General features: G+C 38.7%; 1 protein-coding gene across 6 annotated transcripts in view; it reads right to left on the bottom strand.

The window, feature by feature from the left end:
* Positions 1-12,878, bottom strand: part of LOC140480072 (ecotropic viral integration site 5 protein homolog) — a 266,405-nt gene that overhangs the window by 142,778 nt on the left and 110,749 nt on the right. For 4 of the 6 annotated variants that reach the window (XM_072574675.1, XM_072574674.1, XM_072574679.1 and 1 more), the window contains 2 exons: positions 11,225-11,257; positions 10,435-10,575 (listed from right to left, as the gene is read on the bottom strand). The exons of 1 other annotated variant lie outside the window; for it this stretch is intronic. In XM_072574675.1, coding sequence (XP_072430776.1) covers positions 10,435-10,575; positions 11,225-11,257 — 174 coding nt within the window. The remainder of the gene's footprint in view (positions 1-10,434; positions 10,576-11,224; positions 11,258-12,878) is intronic. One more of the 6 variants, XM_072574677.1, reaches the window with a different exon arrangement.

The raw sequence follows: 12,878 nt of genomic DNA, 5'->3' as shown, positions 1-12,878 counted from the left end.
AGATACAGAATATAGAAGACAGCGGGTGATAGTTGATGGAAAGTATTCAGCCTGGAGCTCAGTGACCAGTGGTGTTCTGCAACAATCCATTCGGGGTCCTCTGCTCTTTGTGATTTTTATAAATGACTTGGATAAAGAAGTGGAAGGGTGGGTTAGTATGTTTGCCTATGACACAAAGGGTGGAGGAGTGGTAGATAGGACACATTCACAAGTTGTAGAGCTGGGCTGAGAAGTGGCAGATGGAGTTTAACCTGGAAAAGTCTGAAGTGATTCATTTTGGAATGTCGAATTTAAATGCAGATACAGGGTTAAAAGCAGAATTCTTGGCAGTGTGGAGGAACAGAAGGGTATCTTGGGGTCCACGTCCATAGATCCCTCAAGGTTGCCTCCCAAGTTGATAGAGCTGTTAAGAAGGCATATGGTGTGCTGGCTTTCATTAACAGGGGGATTGAGTTTAAGAGCCGCAAGGTCATGTTGCAGATCTATAAAGCCTTGATTAGACCACACTTGGAACATTGTGTTCAGTTCTGTTTGCCTCATTATAGGAAGGATGTGGAAATTTCAGGGTGGGGGTGAAATGGAGATTTTCTAGGATGCTGCCTGAATTGGAGGCATGTCTTATGAAGAAAGTTTGAGGGAGCTAGGGCTTTTCTCATTGGAGCGAAAAAGGATGAGAGATTACTTGATAGCAGTGTACAAGATGAGGAGAGGAATTGATAGAGTGATAGCCAGAGACTTTTTCCCACGATGGAAGTGGCTAGCACAAGGGTGCATAATTTTAAGATGATTGACGGAAGATTTAGGGTAGATGTCAATGGTAGGTTCTTTGCTTAGAGAATGATGGGTGCATGAAATGCACTGCCAGCAGTAGTAGTAGAGTCAGATACATTACGGACATTTAAGCAACTCTTGGGTAGGCACATGGATGGTAGTAAAATGTAGGGTGTGTCAGTTAGTTTGATCTTAGAGTAGGATAAAAGGTCGGTGCAGTATCAAGGATAGAAGGGCCTGTAATGTGCTGTACTGTTCTAGGTTCGCGTCATTTAGATAGTACCCCATTTTAACCAAGATGACCTCTTATTTGACTACATTGATATCTAAATGCCATTCTTTTGTCCGTTCACTTACTCAAACACTTTTTTTTCCACTTAAAGTTTCTATCTGCACTGCTTTCAATGTGAATTAATTTTTTTTTAAACCAGAGGCAAACTTGGACAAGTGAATTTCCATTCCATCAGCTAGGCCATTAACAAATATGCTAAGTGGATCCTGACACTCAACCAATCTCCTAACCTAACCAATATTTTCATTTTTATGTCATAAGCTTTAAATGCAGCTTATGAAGGAATTGATCATACACTGCTGAAGGAGACTCGAAGTTGAACCATTTTGTCTTGCTTTAGTTCTGATAAGTGCTAGATGAAAAGGTTCAACTTCTGGTCTCCTGTTAGCAATGTTTAAGTTCTCTAATGCCAAACATTTATACATGAAACACCTTCTTGAAAGTCCAGTTGATGAATATCCTTAGACATTTTCCTGTCTATCACTTCAGCCATTTTTTCAAAATCTCAACCAAACTTATGAGGTATGACCTATCCTTTAGAAATACATGCTGATATTCTCTTATCAGCTGAGCATTTTAAAGGTGTATTTACTTATGAAATACAATAATCGATAAACATTGGTTTGCAAATACAGATCCTTTATACAATAAACATGAGGAGGCATTTTAACTACAGGTAAAGTCGCCGTAGTCCTAACAGAACATAGGGCTGCTTTCTCATTGGACAGAGATGACTGGCGTTGGTTGAACCCAAGGGTCCCCATGCTTCAGGTGAAGGGACAGGTTGAGAAGGACAGTCCTTCATGGCAACATCAGCCAGTATAGGAATTTAACTCACTCTGTTGGCATCACTCTGCATTACAAACCGGTTGTTCAGCCTACTGAGCTTACTGACCTATTGAGCTACATAACGTGAGCAAGTGTGACGTTATTCATTTTGATTTTAAGATTGTAAAGCAGATTCCTGTTCAAAAGCTGTGTGATTTGTAAATGCTGATTCACAGAGAGACTTGGGTATATTCATACAAGGAGGAAGAAACTAGCACACAAGTATAACAAACAATTTGGAAAACTACAGGAATAGAATGCAAGAGTAAAGAAGTCTTCATACAAATGCACAGGGCTGTGGTGACACCGCACCTGGAATACTGCATAGAATGTTGGTCACCATATCCAAGAAACAATATAGCTGGCATAGTTAGTTGGCCAGCAGGAGATACAGCATAAGTGACTAGATGGATATTTCGATGGAAAGGTTGTCCTATAACGAGAAATTGACTGAACCAGGCTTATTGAAAAGTCAATGTTTCAGTTTGTGGATGAAACAAAAACAAATGGGAAATCATATAGTGAGGATAAAAAACTCAGACAGATGGAATATAATGTGGAAGATGTGAGGTTATGTACTTGGCAGGGAGAATAGAGGAGCTGAACATTATTTAAATGGAGAAAGACTGCACAAAGCTACAGCACTATGGGACTTGGGTACAAATCACAAGAAGTTAGCATACAAGTTCATCAGATAATAGAGACAGCAAATGAAATATTGGCTTTTATGTCAAAGGGAACGGAGTATGAAAATACAGAGATGCTGCTAAAACTATACAAGACACTAGTCAGACCACAGCTGGAATACTGTGAACAGTTTCGAATTCCTTATCTATGAAAGATATGCTGGCACTGGAGGCAGTCCAGAGACGTTTCACTAGGCTGATATTAATATGGAGAAAGTGAAGACTGCAGGTGCTGGAGAATAGAGTTGAAAAGTGCGGTGCTGGAAAAACACAGCAGGCCAGGCAGCATCTGAAAAGCAGGAGAATCGACATTTCGGGCATAAGCCCTTCTTCAGGAAGCGCTTATGCCCGAAATGTCGATTCTCCTGCTCCTCGGATGCTGCCTGACCTGCTGTGTTTTTCCAGCACCGCACTTTTCAACTCTGATATTAATATGGAGGAGAGGTTGAGTAGGTTGAGTGTGTACACAGTGGAATTTAGAAGAATGAGAGGCAACTTTATTGAAACATACAAAGATGCTTAGTTTCTCCAGCAATTTCTGTTTTGGACTTGAGGGGAGATATGCAGAGGCTGTTTCCCTTGTTGGAGACTCTGGGACCAGAAGCACAATAAGGAGTTGCTCTTTTAAGCAAGAGATAAGGAGGAATTTCTTCCCTTCGAGAATAATGAATGTATGGAATTCATTACTACAGAGGGCTATAGAGGCTGGGTCATTACAACATTCAAGGTTGAGATAGACAGATTTTTAATCAGTAAGGGAACCAAGGGTTACCGGAAAAAGATAGCAATGTAGAGTTGAGGATTATCAGCTCAATTGAATGGCAGAGTAGCCATGAGCTGACTGGCCTAATTGTGACCTTATTCTTCCTGGAGTTTCAAAGGAAGGTGATTTCATTCAAACATTCAAGGCTCTTAAGACCCATGAAAGAGTAAATATTGTTTCACAGTTTCAGGATGATAAATTAACGACTTAGACTGAGCTACGGAGAAATGTCTTCACTCAAAAGGCTGTGAATCACTGGTTGTGAATTACTGAGGGTTGTAGATGCTCCATCACTGAGTATATTCAGGGCTGAGACAGTTAGATTTTTGATACTCTCAGAGAATCCAGGGATTATGGGAAGATGGCAGTGAAACAGAGTTGAGGCAGATTAGTCACGATTGTACTTAAATGGTGCAGTAGGCTCAAGAGGCCAGTTGTTCTACTCCTGCTCCTATTCCTTTTGTTCTTGTCAGTCTACATTCAAGGAAGACTGGACATCTCCCCAGTCTTACTCCACTTCTCTAACCAGTTTACTGATGGAAAAAAATTGTTTTTCCATAAGACAGTGAATAACTTCTGTATTTTATGCCTTTAGTACTTTTCCATGCTTTTAACTCCACAATTTGAAAATGCAGTTAACACAAATAATATCAAACATACCAAATAATGTTAGACAAAACTGCTTTAGAGCCCATCGCTTTTGAAATACAGTTTAGATACAAGTCTGAAGCTGAATCACTGCCTAATTCTTTTTGCCACATTGCAAGCCTGTCAGATTTTCAAATATTTAATACGCAGAATAGAATTTAATCAACAGATCCAGCTGCAGTCAAACCACAGAGAACAAAGCCAGGTGGGCCACATATCTCTTAACCCAGTTATTAAATTACAACCTTTTATCCACTTTCTGCTGTCAAGATATTTAGTCTCAGTCAATTAAGAACAATGCAAACAATTCACAGAAATACATTGAAGTTATAACACAGAAACAAGCAATTACCAGGCCTAAACTTTATAAAGGGACGAGCATAATGCTTTTCAGCAAAATATTGTCATATAATTCACAACAAATGGCAAGTAAACATACATAAAAGAAACAAAAATCTGAATGTAACTAGCAAATCATAAGTTGGAAATCTCTGATTATAAAGCTACGTATGATTACAAAATATGATTACAGTGATCTTAAATTGGCCATTTGTACAAAGTAGAATACAGGTGACAGACTCAAGTTATACCACCAGATGCACCTTGCATTGGACTGCAAATGACTATTGAATACAAGTTTCTGAGATCCACTTCCCAGAGATCCAATTCTTCATGCAAGAAATTTATGTTACTGTAAAGAGGGTCCACTTTAATACATGTGAAGTCAAACTGGCAAACTTCACTCCATGTTATGCTGCAATATAACATGGCAAGACACGATGTGAGAACAAGTGTATGACTGGACTCCACACAGAAAAACACAGGTTTGAATGACTTGTTTGGTGTTTCAAAATTCTATGATATGATCCTCAAGTTATTCAGCCAATATCACAATGTTATGTTCAAAGTAATTCTGGTGCAATAAATTGACTGTAATTGATTAATTTAATATTTGTTGTGAAATAACTCAAGAAACACAGTAGCCCATTCGTTAGAAATGTAGATATAGGTGTCAAGTGAGGATATATTTAAGCTTTTCTATGAGGTTTCTCAGTTGGCTAGAGTTTTAGCATTTAACATGAAGAGACACAAAATTACCAAATCAATGTGGTAAAGGGAATAACTCACACTGCTTGAATCACCTTCAAAAGATGATGTGTAGGATGCAAAGTGAAAATAATATTTGGAAGGAGACTGCTGGAACTGAAATATCTATAGAGTCAGTCATGAAATCTATCAAAGAAAAAGAGAGATCCTATAAAGTGGCCAAAAGCACTGGGAAATCAGAAGATTGGGAAGGCTACAAAAACAAACAGAGGATAACAAAGAGATAAATAAGGAAGGAGAGGATCAAATATGAAGGTAGGCTAGCCAGTAATATTAGAAATGATAGTAAAAGTTTCTTTCAATACATAAGAAACAAATGACAGGCAAAAGTAGACATTGGACCACTTCAAACTGATGCTGGAAGCCTAGTGATGGGAGATAAGGAAATAGCAGGAGAACTTAATAAGTACTTTGCATCAGTCTTCACACTGGAAGACATGAGTAATATCCCAACAATTAAAGGGAGTCAGGGGGCTGAGTTGAGTATGGTTGCCATTACAACAGAGATAGTGCTAGAAAAGCTAAAAGGTCTTAAAATTGATAAATCTCCTGGCCCAATGGGATACATCCTAGAGTTCTGAGGGAGGTGGCTGAGGAAATAGCGGAGGCGTTGGTTGAGATCTTTCAAAAGTCACTGAAGTCAGGGAAAGTCCCGGATGATTGGAAGATCGCTGTTGTAACCCCCTTGTTCAAGAAAGGATCAAGACAAAAGATGGAAAATTATAGGCCAATTAGCCTAACCTCGGTTGTTGGTAAAATTCTAGAATCCATCATTAAGGATGAGGTTTCTAAATTCTTGGAACAGGAGGGTCAGATTAGAACAAGTCAACATGGATTTAGTAAGGGGAGGTCATGCCTGACAAACCTGTTGGAGTTCTTTGAAGAGGTGACAAGTAGGTTAGACCGGGGAAACCCAGTGGATGTGGTCTACCTAGACTTCCAAAAGGTCTTTGATAAGGTGCCACACGGGAGGCTGCTGAGCAAAGTGAGGGCCCATGGTGTTCGAGGTGAGCTACTGGTATGGATTGAGGATTGACTGTCTAACAGAAGGCAGAGAGTTGGGATAAAAGGTTCTTTTTCAGAATGGCAGCAGGTGACAAGCAGTGTCCCACAGGGTTCAGTGTTAGGGCCGCAGCTGTTCACATTATATATTAATGATCTAGATGAAGGGACTGGGGGCATTCTAGCGAAGTTTGCCGATGATACAAAGTTAGGTGGACAGGCAGGTAGTACTGAGGAAGTGGGGAGGCTGCAGAAGGACCTCGATAGTTTGGAAGAGTGGTCCAGGAAATGGCTGATGGAATTCAATGTGAGCAAATGCAAGGTCTTGCACTTTGGGGAAAAAAAGAATACAAGCATGGACTACTTTCTAAACGGTGAGAAAATTCGTAAAGCCAAAGTACAGAGGGATCTGGGAGTGCTAGTTGAGGATTCTCTAAAGGTAAACATGCAGGTTGAGTCCGTGATTAAGAAAGCGAATGCAATGTTGTCAATTATCTCAAGAGGGTTGGAATATAAGAGCACCGTTGTGCTACTGAGACTTTATAAAGCTCTGATTAGGTCCCATTTGGAGTACTGTGTCCAGTTTTGGTCCCCACACCTCAGGAAGGACATACTAGCACTGGAGCGTGTCCAGTGGAGATTCACACGGATGATCCCTGAAATGGTAGGTCTAACATACGAGGAACGGCTAAGGATCCTGGGATTGTATTCATTGGAGTTTAGAAGATTAAGGGGAGACCTAATAGAAACTTACAAGATAATACATGGCTTGGAGAGGGTGGACGCTAGGAAATTGTTTCCGTTAGGTGAGAATTCATTACCGCAGAGTGCAGTGGAGGCCAGGACGCTAAATGTCTTCAAGGCAGAGATATTTAGATTCTTGTTGTCTCGAGGAATTAAGGGCTACGGGGAGAATGCGGGTAAGTGGAGTTGAAGTGTCCATCAGCCATGATTGAATGGCGGAGTGGACTCGATGGGCCGAATGGCCTTACTTTCACTCCTATGTCTTATGGTCTAATGGTGAGGAGACTAGGACCCGTGGACACAGCCTTAGAATTAGAGGGGGTAAATTCAGAACAGAAATGCGGAGACATTTCCTCAGCCAGAGAGTAGTGGGCCTATGGAATTCATTGCCGCAGAGTGCAGTGGAGGCTGGGACGCTAAATGTCTTCAAGGCAGAAATTGATAAATTCTTGATGTCACAAGGAATTAAGGGCTACGGGGAGAATGCGGGTAAGTGGAGTTGAAATGCCCATCAGCCATGATTGAATGGCGGAGTGGACTCGATGGGCCGAATGGCCTTACTTCCGCTCCTATGTCTTATGGTCTTATGATGGATTGGCGAGCTTTGGAGGAGTATTGTCGATAGGCTTCCACTGTACTCTTACGGGCAACAATTTTTAATGATAGAGTTGGGCTGTTGTGTAAACAGTCATCTAGTCTTATGTGACTTCGAATCTCACTTCAAGCACACTTCAGATGAAAATATTGCCAACTGTTATCAGAGCATTGGCGTTTCTTTCATTTGTCACATACAGTGGACATCACTTCTATTTCAACCACATACCCCAACCATTAAATTAATTCCCTTACTGTAGATTCCATTTCCCTTTCCATCTAATTTTTGTGAATCAGACTCAGCCCTGATGATCTTATCATGGTCAGCTTCTCATTCTTCACCCTTTATAAATTTAACACTTCAAAATTCTGACTCCATGTCTAAGTTACAATCATTCTTATCAAAGTCTCAAATTTAAAGTTCTTATCCCAATACTGAAAACATAATTTTGCTAAAACTTTTCATCTTGCACTCAAGACAAATGCAGGAATACCAAATTTCAAATCATCACAACAATTTTCACTACAGGGGAAAGATTGCTTAATGTTGGCAAGTGAACAATCACTGGCCAATATGTGCCGGAGAAAGTAATGAAGGACTATCAGCTCCCTGAGCTTCCTGGAAGTTCATAAGGCTTGAACACATTTCCTTTTTGCGCAGAGAACAAGTCTTGCATATCACTTCTAGAAAGTGCAAATGAGCAATGTTACAAGCATTATTGATGGCTTTGTGTGTGGGAAATCATGTGTCACAAACTTGATTGAGCTTTTTGAAGAAGCATCCAAGAGGATGGATGAGGGCAGAGCAGTAACTCGATCTACATGGACTTTAGTAAGGCCTTTGCCAAGATTCCTCATGGGAGACTGGTTAGCAAGGTTAGAGCTCATGGAATACAGGGAGAACTAGCCATTTGGATACAGAACTGGCTTGAAGGTAGAAGACAGAGGGTGGTGGTAGAGGGTTGCTTTTCTGACTGGAGGCCTGTGACCAGTGGTGTGCCACAAGGACTGGTGCTGGATCCACTACTTTTCATCATTTATATAAATGATTTGGATGTGAACACAGGAGATATAGTTAGTAATTGCAGATGACACCAAAATTGGAGGTGTAGTGGACAGCAAAGAAGGTTACCTCAGAGTATAGCATGATTTTGATCAGATGGGCCAATGGGCTGAGGAGTGGCAGATGAAGTTTAATTTAGATAAATGTGAGGAGCTGCATTTTGGAAAGGCAAATCAAGCAGGACTTATACACTTAATGGTAAGATCCTAGGGAGTGTTGCTGAATAAAGTGACCTTAGAGTGCAGTTTCATAGTTCCTAGGATATGGAATCCCAGGTAGGTAAGATAATGAAAGTGACGTTTGGTATACTCTCCTTTATTGGACAAAGCTTTGAGTGTAGGAGTTGGGAGGTCATGTTGCAGCTGTGCAAGTCATTGGTTCAGCCACTTTTAATGTGTGCAATTCTGGTCTCCTTCCTTTTGGAAGGATGTTGTGAAACTTGAAAGGGCTCAGAAAAGATTTACAAGATGGTTGCCAGGGTTGGAGGATCTGAGCTACAGGGAGAGACTGAATAGGCTAGGGCTGCTTTCCCTGGAGCAACAGAGGCTCAGGGGTGACCTTCCAGATGTTTAGAAAATCTGGAGGGGCATGGATAGGAAAAATAGACAAGGTCTTTGCCATGGGATGGGGGGAGACCAGAACTAGAGGGCATAGGTTTAGCGTGAGAGGGGAAAAATTTAAAAGGGACCTAATGAGCAAGTTTTTCATGCAGAAGGTGGTGCATGTATGGAATGAACTGTCAGAGGATGTGATGGAGGCTGGTACAATTACAACATTTAAAAGGCACCTGGATGGTTATATGAATAGGAAGGGTTGAGAGAGATATGGGCCAAGTGCTGGCAAACGGGGCAAAGTTAGGTCAGATATCTGGTCGGCATGAACGAAGTGGACGGAAGAGTCTGTTTCTGTGCTGTATGACTCTATGAATAGTGACCTTAAACTGGAGGCTTGGGTAGCTCTTAGCATCTCAGGGTTTCAATAAGTACTGCCTAATTGTGAAATCATAGCCAACAACTAACAATTCTGTTTGAGTTTATGCAAATGTGGGTTGCTTATGTATTTTGAGCAAATGAAAGAACATGCTCATTTACTTGTAAGATGGGACGTACATTCATATGCAGAGACTCAATCAATATTTGGCATTCGTGCATTCGCTCTGATGAGTGCAAGTCTGAAAGTTTTGTCTTTTTTTAAGCAATATTCCAATTTCCTACTTCCAAGTAAGAATCACCTCATGCCTACCATTTCAATACTGCCAACACTTGTTCGTGAAATTTATGCAAGAAATTAACAGGATTAACCAAGACAAGGAAGCAACAGAAGTCATGTCCCAGTTGTGTTTTACTCCCAAGTTTACTCGACTTAACATTGGTATTGACATATTTAATTCCTTCACTAAAACCCTTGTTTTCAAATACATAATGTACACTCTTATACTCTAATAAAATTGAATAAATTTGAAGCCAAGGTAAAATTTATACATTACAAATAAATCCTGGCCAGCAATGCAATTCCTATATTCAAACAGCTTATTCAATTATGACTGCTACAAGCTTCAGGTTCCAATATTCTGTCTATTGTCTTCAGGTGTCTACTTAGGAATTTACTGATAATAGTTATAGTTGCCAAAAAAAATTGGAGAACTCAAAAACGTTTAAGTACAACCTTTAAACATGTCTTATTATGTTCCAGTTCTACAGCAGACTGCTGGAATATAAGTTATGCTTTTTGCTAAAGTACAAAAAGGTTAGAAAAGTTGGAAGAACAAGACAATGACAAGTATAGAATTGGTGACAAACATCTAAGAAAAGCAAAATGTGTAATGTAAAGCATTATGTTCCATTATTAAATTAAAGAGTTGAAAATCAGTCAAAATGGCATGAACAAACAAAATGAATGAAGTGTAGGAAATACATTATGCTGCTAGCCTCCTTACCCGTTGCTCTTGGAGGTCCCTGATGGCATCCTGAGCTTTCTCCAGCTTAGCACTAGCCTCATCACTCTGCTGTTTAAAGGTGGCCAGCTCCCGTTTAATGAGGTAGTTTTCCTCTGCCTCTTGTGCCCTTGTCACTTGTCCCTTAGGACATAATTGTGCAGGGAATAAAGATCGGTGCGGGGCAGTAGTGAAAAATTTTCCAATTTACATCGGTAGATTAGTAATGCATCCCAAAGGACAAACATTAGATTTTATTATTTGAAGAATTTTGCCCAGAAGTTTATTGTTTAGCAATGTAAAGCACTTACCAAATTGTCTACATGCAATTCTGCTAAATATACATGTAGTAAGAATTAATGGCCTTGATTGAATTAGAAAACTTAGAGTTAGTGAGGAGTTGCACATGCATTAAAATTACAAACACTCCTTCATCAATAAATATTTAACTTTTAAAATGTGCATCTGGAATGGTCATGTTAAAAAAAAAGTTGACTTACTGAATACGATTATTAATGGTGTTATTATTTCGATATACGATAATCTTAATTTCGACGGGGCATTTATTCCATTAAAGTGATGCTTCTTTATTATTCACTATTAATGGCCTCAAGTATTACTGAAATTCAATTATGACCATTTTTTAGAAAAGTAACCGTTTTCCAGAAACACATAAGTCATCACTTTAAATTTTGTGCAATACAGGAAGAAATTGTAAACAGAAGTAAAGTCTTTTTCGAGGGATGCAGTATTTATCCATATTACAAGACATGGATAGGATGAGGAACTGTACCTGGATCAATCTATCTGCCAAAGAAGCACTTTCCTACAAGGGAAAAAATCCAGACAGATAAAAGAGAAAGTATAAGAAAACAATGAATATAAAAGAAGCAGTGATAAAATAAACTGTAAAATAGAAGAGAAACTGGCTCAAACTTCTGGAAGGCTTTTAGCCCTGTTTAAATTGGTTTTCCTTGAAATGATCAAATAATATTTGATTTGACACTGAAACTACACAATTTTGTTTCTTTTTGATATTTAAACTAACATATTAAATACACTGAAAGAAGATGGTGTGTGAACAAAAGCTCACATGGTATGTTCAATAGAAACTTAGGAAAGTAGTTGCTTGATCAGCTGTGTCCATCACATGTTATGCACCATTAAATTAATACTTAATGAGAAGCAATGCTATTGTTAGAAAGCATGATGCCAACTTTAGACTTCAAAAAGTTAGCAGAAACAAGTGCCAGAAGTTACATTATCTTCCAAACAGAACTTACACTTTGAACTACTGCACATTAGTACTCACAATTTTAGTGCTCCATTTTCCAATGCAGCTTATAAAACTAACCAAAGCAAAGAAGCATTCAGCAGGTCATACCCATCATGCAACTTAGAAAGTGTAAACTTTCTCATTTCATAACATCCTCCTCTGAAATTCTACTGTAAAGTGCAAACTAGTCAGAATTTCTACAACATTAGGTTTTGATACTTAACTTTCTGCACTGTAAATATACTGTTCATTTATTAGCAATTGTCTTCAGCAAATCATCTTAATACTATAAACCAATTATCAGAGCTTAGCAGCACAGCTCACAGAATTGATCTTCAAAGCAACGTACAAGCTAACACTTTTAGTGCAATTATTTGGATAAGTTGAGAGAATTAAATAAAACATTAGCACAAAATTTATGAATGCATGAGCTGGTGAAGCCAAACAAATCAGGTTTGCAGAATATGACTTGTATCTCATTTCATGGAACTTAGTTTTATATATTCTATCTGAACCCAAGAAAAGAAACAATAATGAAGACAATAAGTTAATTAGAGGCAGTAATCTTTTACCCATGAAGTATAATTGATGAACCCTTAACTAGCTTAACAGCTGAAATAAAACAAATGTTACTGGCAGATATTGAAAGCAAACTCAATAGTCTCATTTGTTTCAGCAGTATTTCCTTCTCAGAATCAGTGGTCACTGAGTTACCAAAAAGAAAATTCAAGCTCAATTGGAAATTTTAGTTAATATAAGAACTTCTAATCATTTACTATTTAAATTTGTTGAAACACTGAAAAGTGAGGCAACTACAAGTGTGTTAAACCCAGAAGCACAAATGACTGAGAATATCGTTGTCTGTTAAAATATTTTTTTTGACAAACAATTCTGATACAACAGCCCAGTAAATGACGTGATTGTAAAATACTGCAGATGCTGGTAGTCTTAAATAATTTTGTAATTGTTAACTATTACTTATTAATTTTCATTCCTTTTTATTTCAGTAAATCAATAAACTTAAATATGCATATAATGAAACCTCTTCAGTAATCTTGCTTAAGGAATACATAAATAATCTATTGTTAAAGAAATAAAATATTTAAAGTTTTAGCGAGTAAGTGCACAGAATAAATCCACTTGATTAGGACTGAAAGCTTAGCTAAATAAT

This window comes from Chiloscyllium punctatum, chromosome 7 (genome assembly GCF_047496795.1).
Source record: "Chiloscyllium punctatum isolate Juve2018m chromosome 7, sChiPun1.3, whole genome shotgun sequence".
In the NCBI taxonomy this organism is placed as follows: domain Eukaryota; kingdom Metazoa; phylum Chordata; class Chondrichthyes; order Orectolobiformes; family Hemiscylliidae; genus Chiloscyllium; species Chiloscyllium punctatum.
This window is presented reverse-complemented; position numbering and strand designations above follow the sequence as displayed.